This window comes from Xyrauchen texanus, chromosome 8, assembly GCF_025860055.1.
Source record: "Xyrauchen texanus isolate HMW12.3.18 chromosome 8, RBS_HiC_50CHRs, whole genome shotgun sequence".
Lineage (NCBI taxonomy): Eukaryota > Metazoa > Chordata > Actinopteri > Cypriniformes > Catostomidae > Xyrauchen > Xyrauchen texanus.
The window spans coordinates 48,871,015-48,886,406 of NC_068283.1; the positions used below are offsets into that span (position 1 = coordinate 48,871,015).

Here is a 15,392-nt window from a genome sequence, read left to right on the forward strand (position 1 = left end):
CAGGATCAGGTTCTTTCACTCGGCCTAGCCCTTTTTACCTGCACATTCACAATGCATGATGTAGCGCTGGCTCCTTGCGACTCGCGGCATCTGAATTTTGAATTGTGTAGACGACTGGCTGATCCTAGCGCAGTTCCAGGAACTGGCAGTTCAGCACAGGGACATCGTCTTAGCTCATCTTTTTCTCTGGGGTTGAGGCTCAACGCCAAGAAAAGCGTCCTCTCTCCCACTCAGAACACTGTCTATCGGGGCATCGTATGGAGTTCAATCACAATGCGGGCACAACTGTCTCCCGCTAGGATTGAGTCCATTCAGATCACCCTGAGCAAAGTCAGGCTAGGTCAAGGTTGCACTGTTATCAGTATCAACGATTTCCAGGTCTCAGGGCGACCGCGTCCACGGTGATCCCTCTGGACCTTCTGCTCATGAGACCGTTTTTGTTGTGGCCAAAAGCCAGGGGATTTCTTCCAAGGGCCAAAATCCCTAGGCTAAATAGGGTTACGCGCCTCAGGCTTCATTCCCTTCCTATGTGGTTCAGACCCCGGTTTTCTGCCTTGGGTCCCACTCTAGGTGCGTCTTGTTGTCGCAGGCTGCTAACGACAGACGCCTCCCTGACAGGCAGGGTAGCGGACTTAAGTGGTCTTCCAGCTTAAGGGGATAGGAGGGTCATCAGCTCGGTTGTCACAGTCACTGTCTCGGGTTGATGGCTGTATTTCTGGCCCTGAAATACCTCCTCCTGAGGCTGCCATGTCTTGGTGCGGGTGGACAATACAGCGGTAGCCTCTTACATAAATCATCAAGGAGACCCACGTTCCTGTCAGCTGTATTTCTGACACGTCGGATTCTCCTTAGGGCCCAGGGCAAGCTCCTGTCACTCAGGTCAGTTATATCCCTGGATGCCCGTATATGGGAGCAGATTTACTGTCCAGACAGAAAATACCAACGGGGAGTTAAGAACTCCACCCTAAGGTAGTAGTTGGCCAGAGTTTGCCAGCAAGGGTTTTGCCTCTTAATGATAGCACCGCGCAGGCCGAACAGGGCTTGGTTCTCGGAGCTGAATTTCTTCCCTCGACGGCTCAGCCTTGGGCGATTCCGAAGAGGAAGGATCTTCTATCTCAGGCACAGGGCAATATTTCATCCCTGCCCCAATTGTGGAATCTTTCATGTTTGGCCCCTAAGGGTACCAACTGAGGGACACAGGGCTCTCTCCTGTGGTTATCGAGACCTTTTAAATGCCGGGCTTTTTCCACTTGGAACAAGTTTGGGTGAGATCTTAGGGCAGAAGAGGACCTCTTCGCCTCTATGAATAGCGCAATGTCTCCTCTACTTCTCCCTGAAATCACCCAGCCCCCTTGGGTCTGGACGTTAAGACACATACATGACCCAGAATGCGTCTGTATGCGTTTCTTTCCCCGGTTTCTCTGCTCCCGGGAGTCTTGGCAATGTTCACCAGCAAGGGTCTTGCCTACTATTAATGGCGCTGCGCTGGCCGAACAGGATATGTTTCTCGGAGTTAATTCCTCTCCTCGACGGCTCGCCGTGGGTGATTCCGAACAGGGAGGACCTTCTCATCCTTGGCCCGAATTGTGAGACCTTTCCTGTCTGACCCCTAAGGGTACCAAATGAGGTTCACAGGGTTTTCTCTTGAGGTTATCGAGACCATTTCAAGTGCTATGGCTCCCTCCACTTAGAACTGATCTGGGTAGATTTTACAGGGCAGAAGAGGACCTCTTCGCCTCTGTTGATAGCGCAATGTCTTCTCTACTTCTCCCCAAGTCGCCCAGTCCCCCCCCCATCCCCCTCGGGAGGGGCTGAACGTAGTAACGCAAATGCGCCTGCATGCGTTTCCTTCTACTAAAGTTCTTATTACAGAACCAGCTAACTGCCAGTTTGCTTCAGTTCTGGATTTTCTGTAGAAAGAAATGTCAGCGGGCACTTGCCTCACCACTGCCAGGTTCTATGTGGCCACTGCGGTTTTGCCACGGCTTGGTGGGCGGGGTGCCCTCAAAGAGGCATCCTCATTATTGCCTGGGCCTACGAGGCGCGCGGTCAAGCTTCGCCAGTAGGTTTCAGGGCGCACTCTACCAGAGGGCTCTCCACCTCTAAAACCTTGGCTAGAGGTCTCCCTCTGCAGCAAGTTTGTGATCGGCAGGTTGTCCTTTCCGCACACATTCATTGGACTTTTTTAGTTTGGATGTTCTGCACTCCGGGCTCTTATGCCCTTGAGTCGACATCTCAAGCTCATGTCTGGACAAGTTTGTGATGCGGCAGGCTGGTCCTCTCCGCTCACATTCATCAGTTTTTATGACAAGTTTGTGTTGCGATGGTTCTCTTCGCACACATTCATCGAACTTTATGGGCTAGATGCTTTGCTACTCCGGACTCTTATGTCCTTGAGTCGACATCTCAGCCCATGCCTAAACAAGTTTGTGATGCGGCAGGTTGTCCTCTCCGCACACATTCATTGGACTTTTTTAGTTTGGATGTTCTGCACTCCGGGCTCTTATGCCCTTGAGTCGACATCTCAGCTCATACCTGAACACGTTTGTGATGCGGCAGGCTGGTCCTCTCCGCTCACATTCATCAGTTTTTATGACAAGTTTGTGTTGCGATAGGGTTCTCTTCGCACACATTCATCGAACTTTATGGGTTAGATGCTTTGCTACTCCGGGCTCTTATGCCCTTGAGTCGACATCTCAGCCCATGCCTAAACAAGTTTGTGATGCGGCAGGCTTGTCCTCTCCGCACACATTCATCAAAATTGAATGGTTTAGATGTTTATGCTACTCCGGGCTCTTATGCCCTTGAGTCGACATCTCAAGCTCATGTCTGAGACCTCTTGTGTTTTTGTGAGTACACTGCACAACCGTAGGGGTCCGGACAGTCCCAAGTGCGGCGGCGTGGGTATTGCGTTCCCCGTAGCGCTTAGCAGCGCAGCATCGTAGTGAAGCTTTTTGTAAAGGGAACGTCTCGGGTTACATGTGTAACCCTTGTTCCCTGAAAAAAGCGGAACGAGATGCTGCGCTGCTTTGCCGCACTGGGACGTCCCAGGACTGCTCTTCAAAAAGAAGTATCTGACGACACCTGGTGACGTATCCATTTATAGCCTGGCCGCAGGTGCATCTAATGATTACATCTGCCGAGGCTATAAATTCCGGTCAATGTTCATTGACCTGTTACACACACTATTTCAGCTCGGTTCACAGCTAGAGTTGTTCCCCGTAGCGCTTAGCAGCGCAGCATCTCGTTCCGCTTTTTTCAGGGAACAAGGTTTACACATGTAACCCGAGACGTTTCACAATGAATAAGACACCCTATGCCCATCATATATTACGTGGCAGTCAACTAATAATACCAATTGACATTTTAAAAACACATCCACGCATGAAATCCAGAACTTGAAACAACACTTAATCCTCAAGCAAGCCTAATTTTAACTGCAGCATGACTGTTTTATGAAATGAATGTCAAAAATCATAATTTTTCATATGAATCTACCAAGGAGGTCTATAATACCTGGAAAATCTATCTAATAATATTAGAGATTTAAATGACACTTGTGTAGCAAGTGGCCTTAGGGTGTACCAGGAAGCGCGCCGATAATGATACGATGCAGACGTGTTCAAAGCCATGCAGAGTGGTAGCCACGGACTAGTAGTGTACATGGACGCTCCCGTTGTACCAAGAAGTGCACCTAAAACAAAACACAATATTACTACTGCTACCTTTAACCATTGTCCAAAATTAGCAAGCACCCCTGTATACAGTATACACTCTGAGAAGCAGACGTACTCAGAGGCATGCACAACAGCGATAGCCACAAAAGCAATGCGAGACCCACACGTGAAATCCTGCGGCTCCGAACCATACGACAGGGAATGGCAGTTAAGCAATCGACTCTTACTATCATACAAACAGCATGTGACCAGCAGGCATTCAGTTACCAAATTAAAAACAACCGATTGCTCATACCTTTCTCAATGTCCACATCTGATGCCAGAAGAAGCAGCAATGATGTGCTGGTGATGTAATTGTGAAATTAACAATGTCACACGTCCGAGAGAAGGATCCTTCCCCTTTTATATCATAAGGGTGACAGCTAATTGGCTTACGACCCCAATATATTTATTAGGGAATATAACTGACTTCCCCACTACACTTGCAATACATTTTGATTCATCAGGGTACACGGTTACTTTTCAAATCTTGATCCGACACTGAATGCTCTAGCAGCTTATACTTAAATTGTGATTGCGTCACTCAAGGCCAGCTAGAAGGCCTGGACTGGGACATATCCTAAAGATCAGACCCACCAAGAACAAATAAATCAGTCTGATTGGCTGATGAATCTGACAATCTGAGTTTAGATGCTTATTCACTGCATTGTTGAGGGATTCTGAAAGCCTGACGGGGTGGAGCTCAGACTCACGCGCTGCTTCGGCTAAGGAGCATGGCTTCAGGTGATTTGTGAAATAGTTGTCACACTTTGTTTGTAAGCATTGAGGAATAAATTCTGATTGGATAAACTTTCAGTTTTTTGCTATTTGTTTGTAGATTAATTAGGAGTGGAAGAGTTGAAAATACATGGAATTAAGGATGAAAAAATATCTATTTATTAGGCATGCTATGCCAGCAGAGAAGGCTTTACTCTCTTTTTCAGCCCTGAGAAACCACCACTAGTGTACATAGTGGCCAAGCCTGGTACCTCATGCTATTTTTGTTCCTTGTGTAGAGATGTTTTGATCATTACCTGATTGAAACGGCGTCTCTAGTGAGTGGATTTTCCTCATCTCATATTTCAGCAGTTTTTTCATCTGTGCAACCCAAAATTCCTCTGTGGAGAAACAGTCTCCATTATTGGCTTTCACCATCTGCTCCAGTTTCTCCATCGACATGGACACTTGTGTGTTGGGGCCACAGAAATGATGTCGTCCTGCATAACTTTCAATGACAGACTTTGTTTCTTCATTGAGTTCTGCTGTTGTGTGTTCTGAATTCTTCATTATGAGGACCATGATGTGTTTGTTGATTCTTGAGCTGAATATTCTCTGGATCTTCTCCATTTCTGCTTTGTCTTCATCAGTGATTGGAGCATCAGGAATAATGAGGAGGAAAACATGAACTCCAGGATGACAGAGAGACACACAGTGGAGAGATTGACGCATCACTTCCTCTTCTGAGAGCTGAGAAAGTGCTGGAAGCTCCACCAGAGTGATCAGACGTCCAGACACCTCTCCTTCAATCCTCACACACTCTGAACTGGACTCTGATCTTCTGTCGCTCTCATTCAGGATCAGATTTGATATGGAGGCTTTTAATCGTCTGTCACTGCCACACACAACCACATTCAGCTTCACACTCTCACATTCAGTGCAGATCAGATGTCGTCCTCCATTACTGTGTACAATCTCTTCACATTTCTCCATCAGTTGAGCAGAAGTGCTGTTTCTCTCCAGTCTGAAGTGTCTGTCGTTGCATTTGTGAATGATTTCCTGTATAATGTCATTGACTTGAGTGTGTGACTCGTGTGTGGTGATCATCATGGTGTGTTGATAAACAGTGTGAGAGAAAGAGTTGAGCAGCATCTCCACACACTCTTTCTCTTCTCTTGAACACTGATCATGTTTCAGTACCAGAAGGATCACATGAGGTCCTGGAGCAGACAGAGACACACACTCTCTCACTCTCTGTGTCATGTGATGGAGTGAGATGTTTGGAGTGTTGATGACTGTCATGTGTTTTCCTCCAACTCTCTGTACAACATCTGGAGGTTCTTCAGTCTCAAACGCTGCTCTTCCTAACAGGAAGTTTCCTACTCGACTGTTTCCTGAAGCATTCGTCCCCAGCAGAACAATCCTCAAATCACACACTGGAACACAAAATTACATGATAAATAAAGTTTCATGTGATCTTTAGAGTTTAAATTCATCCAAACATCACTAATAGACATGAAGATAAGATCCAGCAGGAGGAGCTACTTTTGAGGTTTAAATGTGACCTTTTTGTTTTTGAGGGGTCAAAAATGCCCATAATTTCCACATATGGTTCAACGATTCAAATCAAACATTTCTTTATATAAAAACTCACTTTCAGGAGGTTTCTCTATGCTCCATTTTCTCCTGCGAACAGGACTGCAAACATCTGCAGAAACAAAAACACTTTTATTTGACTCTTGGATACAACAATTAACTCCACTTCAGAGAAATTATAACTATTATCATTATTACTAAAGAAACAATTTGATTTGCACCATTTTAAATTTTCTGAAAATTACATCTTTTTTTATTTATTTACCTTCAATCCATTATCTCCCCAAATTGTTGTTTAGTAAAACATACTCAAGAGGTTTTGATCCTCTGTCAACAGATTTATAATCTTACACAGTAAACCCTCCCTCTGATTAAATATAAATGATGGTGGTTGTATACAGGTGTAATTCACACAATAATATACAGTATTTTGTATATAGAAATAGACAATAGACAAGTAAATAACTAATAATGTAGGCCAAATGATAAAAGCTACAACAGCAGAACATTCTGACCATTTATTTGAAGTTTTATCAGGTATGTATCTTCTAGTGTTCCAAAAATCATCATATTTTAGGAGTTGGGATAATTAACGTCTAAGTTACAAATGTAACCTCCCTTCCCCGATGGCGGGAACGAGACGTTGTGTCGGAGAAGCGACACTAGGGGTCTCTCTTGAGCACCGAATATACCTCTGATCTATGAAAAAAGGCCAATGAGAAGTTGGCAGCTAGTATTTGCATTCCCTGCCCCCGGACATACGGGTACAAAGGCGAGGCAAATACTAGAGTTCATTCAGGATTTTTCTGAGGAGCCGGAAATGGTCCGGCCACTACAGCGTCTTGGCTCAGCGACGTGGCCGGGAAGGACACAACGTCTCGTTCCCCTTCTGTCGCTCTCTCCAAGTTGTGTCGGAGAAGCAACACTAGGGGTCCCGCTTCAATCATGCCATAAGCTGAGCCGTGTATGTGGTCTGACACAGGAGCGGGCAGGTGTTTTTACGTGCCAGTCGACCAGCTGTATCAGACTGCACGTACCCTTCCCCAATGCCCCACCAAAGTCGTCGGAATCCTTTTGGTTACCCTGACAGGGGAACAAGGCGACGCTTGCCAACCTGGGAACGGGCCAAGCCTGGCTGGGCCTCTTTTCTCTCTATGTTTCTCGCATAGAGCAATAGACAGCCGGGGCCCTTACATGCACTGAGGGAAGGGGGTCTTACCCAATTTCCTATTCTTTAGGGGGAAAAGACCCTGCCGAGACCACCCCTACCCAGCTGGGGAGGTAAGGTGGTGAATACATCACATGTGTTTTTAGGCGACACGTGGAAGTGGCATGGTGGTAGATCCAGCCTCAGCGAGGGGGAGTTGCTACAACACGGCGACCGGAGGACAGCCGGAACTACCTAAGGAAAACGCGGGTCTGCTCGTAAGGGGACCGTATCGTGGAGAATACACACAGCTGGATTCCGCGTAGGAGTCCTCACCCTGTGGAGCACCTATTCCAGTACAGTGTAGATTTGAGTACCCGCAGTGGATTGGGTCGGCAAGTTCCTCCGCCGAACTGCGGACCCATGAGGGCTAGGGAGGAATCGACCAGGGATTCGAGTTGAGTGGAATCTCCTGGGAAATAAAGACGCACAATTTTACCTCAACCAGGGGAAAGGGCGCTATATGCAAGCGATTCACCCGGCCAGCCCATCAGCGTGTTACCGAGTTCTACTGGCTCGGACCTGAGAAAACACGGGATGAAACTGACTCAGTTTACCCCTGGCCAGTGCCCACGAGGACGCAACGCTCCTTGTTGAGTGAGCTCAATATGGAGCTACTAGTGTGACTTGCTCCTCGTCCTCCCTGACCTTGCACAGCACCTGTGCAAGAAGTCTCACTGGGGGAAATGCCTATTTACGCAGCCCCGCGGGCCAGCTGTGTGCCAGCTGTGTGCCAGCTGTGTGCCAGCGCGTCTGCCCCGAGGGGAGCCTATGTTCAGCAATACCTGAGCGGGCAGTGGGAGGTCTCTCGGGAGGCAAGCAGGTCTACCTGGGCCTTGCCGAATCGTTCCCAAATCAGCTGGACCGACTGGGGCTGAAGCCTCCACTCTCCACTGGGCAAGCGTTGTCGTGACAGCGCGTCTGCTACCACATTGAGTTTGCCGGGGATGTGAGTGGCACGCAGCGACCTGAGCCGCTGCTGGCTCCAAAGGAGGAGACGACGGGCGAGTCATGACATGTGACGGGAGCGGCAGCCCAGGGGAGTCATCAACGTCAGACGCCGCACTCTCCAATGCAGCGGTGAGCTGCATTGGCTAGGCAGGCTGGCTGTGAGGCGAGCTGCTGTTGCCTCGAGCACGGACGGGAGTCAACCAGCGTGCTGGGGAATGGGTGGTCCGTGGGTCTCTGGTACTCGACAGAGCCACACCCGCTGCCATCCCCAGATCGCTTCCAGCGCCACTCGCACCGTCCTCAATCCCGTGGGAAGAAGGAGCAATGCGAGGGGCGGCTGGAGTGGCTCGCTCTCGGTTGAAAACGTGCCGCGACCACAACGTTGTCATGGTCATGTTCTCGCAGTGAGAACATGAGCCATCCACAAACGCAGCCTCGGTGTGATCGCTACCCAGACACACGAGACAACGCCTGTGGCCGTCTGAAGCGGAGAGCACTCTACCGCATCCAGGAACTACACAGGGGCCGCGTTCTTAAAAGGACGTTCAACGCTCGCTTTGTATGCTCTTTTAGAGAAAATCACTCTTTTAGAGGAAATCACTCTTTTAATAACTCTATTAAGAGTTTGTTTTCTGCGCTGTCGAAGCGCCCAGGGGCAATTGCACTGCCGTGCAAGAAGGAGTAATCGCCGCTGTAATGCGCCGTCAATCCAACAGCATGCAGAGTGTCAGAGTAATACAGGAATTGGTGTGATCTTCACGCGAACAGCATGCACAACCATCAGCTTCGAAGAAAATTTCTGAATGAACTCTAGTATTTGCCTCGCCTTTGTACCCGTATGTCCGGGGGCGGGATATGCAAATACTAGCTGGCAACTTCTCATTGGCCTTTTTTCATAGATCAGAGGTATATTCGGTGCTCAAGAGAGACCCCTAGTGTCGCTTCTCCGACACAACGTGGAGAGAGCGACAGAAGGGGAACTAATAATTCAAGTTTGCATGTCCTAATCCTTGAAGTGGCAATGGTAAACAGATTGTGAAGAGTAAATTAATTTTACTTGTTGTCCATAAAGGAGGAGCTCAAGCATGAAGGGTGTCAGTATGTGACTCAGTGCGTGTTTGAAGTTCCCCCATCCGGACTACTTTCCTGAAGTTAGTTAAGATTGATAATAAAGGAGGTGTTTATATACACTTACATTGTGATTGACAGAACTAAACTGAAAGTGTATTTTTTTATAATTGTTGATTAAAACATATTTTAGTTTTCTTATGAAATTGGGAATATTTAGCTGTTTTGTAGCCATCTCATATTACGTCTCCACCCATAAATCTGTCAAAAAAACATGTCAACCTGATCTCATGTTGAACTCGGAATAACGCACATCTTCTGATTTTGTTCCACATATTTTTGGATTTTCCATAAACGTCACCACATGGAGTTCTGGAAAATTCAGTATGCATCCAAGATCAACTTGATACATTTATGAAAAATCACAACAGATGTTTGATGGTTATTATCATTTGATTTATTCACATCTTATTGTCAGCATCATGAGCATCATTATATCATTCTTACAATACAAATTAAATCATGTTTATGCTGCCATTCTTAATAAAGTCACCGGCCAAATGGCGAGTCGTTTCGTTTGATTCCCGAAACTCCCTCACTAAACCATGTCTCAGAGGTACTGTTACGATTCAGACGAGGGTAGACGAGGAGTGAGGATCCAAATGCAGTTCTTTAATGAGTGAAACAAACGGTGAACAGGATAACTCAGAATGAGTGAAACAAACGGTGAACAGGATAACTCAGAATAACTAAACAACACTGGAACAAACAAAACATCCACGAGGGGAAAACGAAACATAAACACGAGGAACATCCACGGAGAACATGGGCAGGAATAGCCCTGGGAGGCTCAAGAGGCGGAACCCTGAGAGGACGGAGCCATGGAAGGCTTCGAGAGGCGGAGCCCTGGGAGGCTCGGGAGGCGGATCCCTGGAAGGCTCGAGAGGCGCTGGCTCTTGGACGGTCATGGCTACAGGCGCTGGCTCTTGGACGGTCATGGCTACAGGCGCTGGCTCTTGGACGGTCATGGCTACAGGCGCTGGCTTTTGGACGGTCATGGCTACTGGCGCTGGCTCTGGGACGGTCTAGGCTACAGGCACTGGCTCTGGGACAGTCGAGGCTACAGGCGCTGTGACGGTCGAGGCTACAGGCACTGGCTCTGGGACGGTAGGGGCTGCAGGCGCTGGCTCGCTGACGGTAGGGGCTGCAGGTGCTGGCTCGCTGACGGTAGAGGCTGCAGGTGCTGGCTCGCTGACCGTGGCAGGCGTAGGCTCTCGCTCGCTGACCGAGGCAGGCGTAGGCTCTGGCTCGCTGACCGTGGCAGGCGTAAACTAGGGAGCAGAAGCCTTTCTTCTCCTCCTCCTCCTCCGGGCGGATGAAGCTGGCAGCACTGGCTCTTTGACCAAGGCAGGCGTGGGGGTTGGTTTGCTGACAGGCGGGGCAGGCGTGAAGGGACGAGCCATGGACGAATGGAGGGTTACCACTGTGGGAGGAGAGGCGGAGTCCTCCTCGACGACGCCCACAGTGAAAGGCAAGCCGCAGGCCAGAAGCGTCTCCTCAATAAATTTGCGGAGCATCCAGCCGCGCGTCGCCGGTGGCAACCGCTCCTTGAGCGAACTGTTTAGGTTGGCCCGGAAGAAAGCCACCAGGGAGGAGTCTGGGAAATCCATGGCACTCGCTAGTTCGAGGAAATCGCGGACGTGGACCTCCACCGGACGATTTTCCTGCATCAAGCTGAGTAGACGGCAGTTGGCTTGAAGAACCGCTAGATCCATTATCTGGTCGGTCAATCTGTTATGATTCAGACAAGGGTAGACGAGGAGTGAGGATCCAAATGCAGTTCTTTAATGAGTGAAACAAACGGTGAATAGGATAACTCAGAATGAGTGAAACAAACGGTGAGCAGGATAACTCAGAATGAGTGAAACAAACGGTGAACAGGATAACTCAGAATGAGTGAAACAAACGGTGAACAGGATAACTCAGAATAACTAAACAACACTGGAACAAACAAAACATCCACGAGGGGAAAACAAAACATAAACACGAGGAACATCCACGGAGAACACGGGCAGGAATACAATCAGGACAACCATAACATTACCATTTGGATTTGACGACTGACAACGAATGAACAAACAACAGGGTTTAAATACAGAGGGATGATGACTAAATTACACACAGGTGAGAACAATGACACTGGCAGTGATGAGGGCAGGGGATAAACACAGAGCAGACAACGGGGAATCGTGACAGGTACAATATTTGTCTGAATGAACTGAGGTAGAACTATGGTTTATTCAGCCGAATAATTTTTCATTTGTTTATTATTCATTTTAATTTAACTTTACAACACATTTTATTGTATGTACTTTTCATTTCATTTAACTTGGGGAATTAATCTTTGAACCCAAAAAGCTGCTCTATATGCATGTCTCTCAGTAGTCTGTCTTCATGCAATCTTTTTACTATAAAGTGTATTAATATATTGTAAGATTGAATTGAGCCAGTGGTGCTAATTATAGTTTGGGATCATCTTCTCTAAAGCTGCTGATATGATCCACTGATATTCCTGCTGTTATACACTATTAATAAAACTGATATAGAGAGTCTGACCTGTGCTGTCTCTGATGGACATGTTGATATTGTGTTCAGTGTGTTTCTTCAGTCTTCACTTCATCATCTTCTCTATAACTGATTATCAGAGATGATCTACTGATATTCCTGCTGTTATACACTATTAATAACACTGATATAGAGAGTCTGACCTGTGCTGTCTCAGCTGGACATGTTGATATTGTGTTCAGTGTGTTTCTTCAGTCTTCACTTCATCATCTTCTCTATAACTGATTATCAGAGATGATCTACTGATATTCCTGCTGTTATACACTATTAATAACACTGATATAGAGAGTCTGACCTGTGCTGTCTCAGCTGGACATGTTGATATTGTGTTCAGTGTGTTTCTTCAGTCTTCACTTCATCATCTTCTCTATAACTGATTATCAGAGATGATCTACTGATATTCCTGCTGTTATACACTATTAATAACACTGATATAGAGTCTCTGACCTGTGCTGTCTCTGATGGACATGTTGATATTGTGTTCAGTGTGTTTCTTCAGTCTTCACTTCATCATCTTCTCTATAACTGATTATCAGAGATGATCTACTGATATTCCTGCTGTTATACACTATTAATAACACTGATATAGAGAGTCTGACCTGTGCTGTCTCTGCTGGACATGTTGATATTGTGTTCAGTGTGTTTCTTCAGTCTTCACTTCATCATCTTCTCTATAACTGTTTATCAGAGATGATCTGCTGATATTCCTGCTGTTATACACTATTAATAACACTGTTATAGAGAGTCTGACCTGTGCTGTCTCTGCTGGACATGTTGATATTGTGTTCAGTGTTTCTTCAGTCTTCACTTCATCATCTTCACTATAACTGATTATCAGAGATGATCTACTGATATTCCTGCTGTTATACACTATTAATAACACTGTTATAGAGAGTCTGAACTGTGCTGTCTCTGCTGGACATGTTGATATTGTGTTCAGTGTTTCTTCAGTCTTCACTTCATCATCTTCACTATAACTGATTATCAGAGATGATCTACTGATATTCCTGCTGTTATACACTATTAATAACACTGTTATAGAGAGTCTGACCTGTGCTGTCTCTGCTGGACATGTTGATATTGTGTTCAGTGTGTTTCTTCAGTCTTCACTTCATCATCTTCTCTATAACTGATTATCAGAGATGATCTGCTGATATTCCTGCTGTTATACACTATTAATAAAACTGATATAGAGAGTCTGACCTGTGCTGTCTCTGATGGACATGTTGATATTGTGTTCAGTGTGTTTCTTCAGTCTTCACTTCATCATCTTCTCTATAACTGATTATCAGAGATGATCTACTGATATTCCTGCTGTTATACACTATTAATAACACTGATATAGAGAGTCTGACCTGTGCTGTCTCAGCTGGACATGTTGATATTGTGTTCAGTGTGTTTCTTCAGTCTTCACTTCATCATCTTCTCTATAACTGATTATCAGAGATGATCTACTGATATTCCTGCTGTTATACACTATTAATAACACTGATATAGAGAGTCTGACCTGTGCTGTCTCAGCTGGACATGTTGATATTGTGTTCAGTGTGTTTCTTCAGTCTTCACTTCATCATCTTCTCTATAACTGATTATCAGAGATGATCTACTGATATTCCTGCTGTTATATACTATTAATAACACTGATATAGAGTCTCTGACCTGTGCTGTCTCTGATGGACATGTTGATATTGTGTTCAGTGTGTTTCTTCAGTCTTCACTTCATCATCTTCTCTATAACTGATTATCAGAGATGATCTACTGATATTCCTGCTGTTATACACTATTAATAACACTGATATAGAGAGTCTGACCTGTGCTGTCTCTGCTGGACATGTTGATATTGTGTTCAGTGTGTTTCTTCAGTCTTCACTTCATCATCTTCTCTATAACTGTTTATCAGAGATGATCTGCTGATATTCCTGCTGTTATACACTATTAATAACACTGTTATAGAGAGTCTGACCTGTGCTGTCTCTGCTGGACATGTTGATATTGTGTTCAGTGTTTCTTCAGTCTTCACTTCATCATCTTCACTATAACTGATTATCAGAGATGATCTACTGATATTCCTGCTGTTATACACTATTAATAACACTGTTATAGAGAGTCTGACCTGTGCTGTCTCTGCTGGACATGTTGATATTGTGTTCAGTGTGTTTCTTCAGTCTTCACTTCATCATCTTCACTATAACTGATTATCAGAGATGATCTGCTGATATTCCTGCTGTTATACACTATTAATAACACTGTTATATAGACTCTGACCTGTGCTGTCTCTGCTGGACATGTTGATATTGTGTTCAGTGTTTCTTCAGTCTTCACTTCATCATCTTCACTATAACTGTTTATCAGAGATGATCTGCTGATATTCCTGCTGTTATACACTATTAATAACACTGTTATAGAGAGTCTGACCTGTGCTGTCTCTGCTGGACATGTTGATATTGTGTTCAGTGTGTTTCTTCAGTCTTCACTTCATCATCTTCTCTATAACTGATTATCAGAGATGATCTGCTGTTATTCCAGCTGTTATACACTATTAATAACACTGATATAGAGAGTCTGACCTGTGCTGTCTCTGCTGGACATGTTGATATTGTGTTCAGTGTTTCTTCAGTCTTCACTTCATCATCTTCACTATAACTGTTTATCAGAGATGATCTGCTGATATTCCTGCTGTTATACACTATTAATAACACTGTTATAGAGAGTCTGACCTGTGCTGTCTCTGCTGAACATGTTGATATTGTGTTCAGTGTTTCTTCAGTCTTCACTTCATCATCTTCACTATAACTGTTTATCAGAGATGATCTACTGATATTCCTGCTGTTATACACTATTAATAACACTGATATAGAGAGTCTGACCTGTGCTGTCTCTGCTGGACATGTTGATATTGTGTTCAGTGTGTTTCTTCAGTCTTCACTTCATCATCTTCTCTATAACTGATTATCAGAGATGATCTCCTGATATTCCTGCTGTTATACACTATTAATAACACTGTTATAGAGAGTCTGACCTGTGCTGTCTCTGTTGGACATGTTGATATTGTGTTCAATGTGTTTCTTCACTTCATCATCTTCTCTATAACTGATTATCAGAGATGATCTACTGATATTCCTGCTGTTATACACTATTAATAACACTGTTATAGAGAGTCTGACCTGTGCTGTCTCTGTTGGACATGTTGATATTGTGTTCAGTGTGTTTCTTCAGTCTTCAGCTCATCATCTTCTCTGACGTCTCTCTGTTCATTATTCTGGAATACATTACACTCATTAACAATCATTCATATTTTTATATTTGTTTTTAGTATAGTATATTACAGTACTGGTGACACTATCCATCAGGCGGTGTGTTTTGACAGTCAATTTATTTTTTTTTCTTTAAAAAAAAATAAAAACCTTTTGTAATTTTCATTGTTATTGCCCAGGAAATAAGATACAGTTAAATTTGTTAGAATATCCTTGTGACGACCCTGAATATTCTTGTGATTCTGTTGGAGCAGAATT

At 45.1% G+C, this 15,392-nt stretch overlaps 1 protein-coding gene across 1 annotated transcript in view; it reads right to left on the reverse strand.

Moving 5' to 3' along the window:
• LOC127648210 (GTPase IMAP family member 8-like) overlaps positions 1-15,137 on the reverse strand; it is a 56,441-nt gene extending 41,304 nt beyond the window's left edge. Inside the window, 3 exon segments of the mRNA XM_052132791.1 lie at positions 4,751-5,869; positions 6,088-6,141; positions 15,045-15,137. Coding sequence (XP_051988751.1) covers positions 4,751-5,869; positions 6,088-6,141; positions 15,045-15,066 — 1,195 coding nt within the window. The 5' untranslated portion in view covers positions 15,067-15,137.
• Between the last annotated feature and the right edge of the window lie 255 nt (positions 15,138-15,392).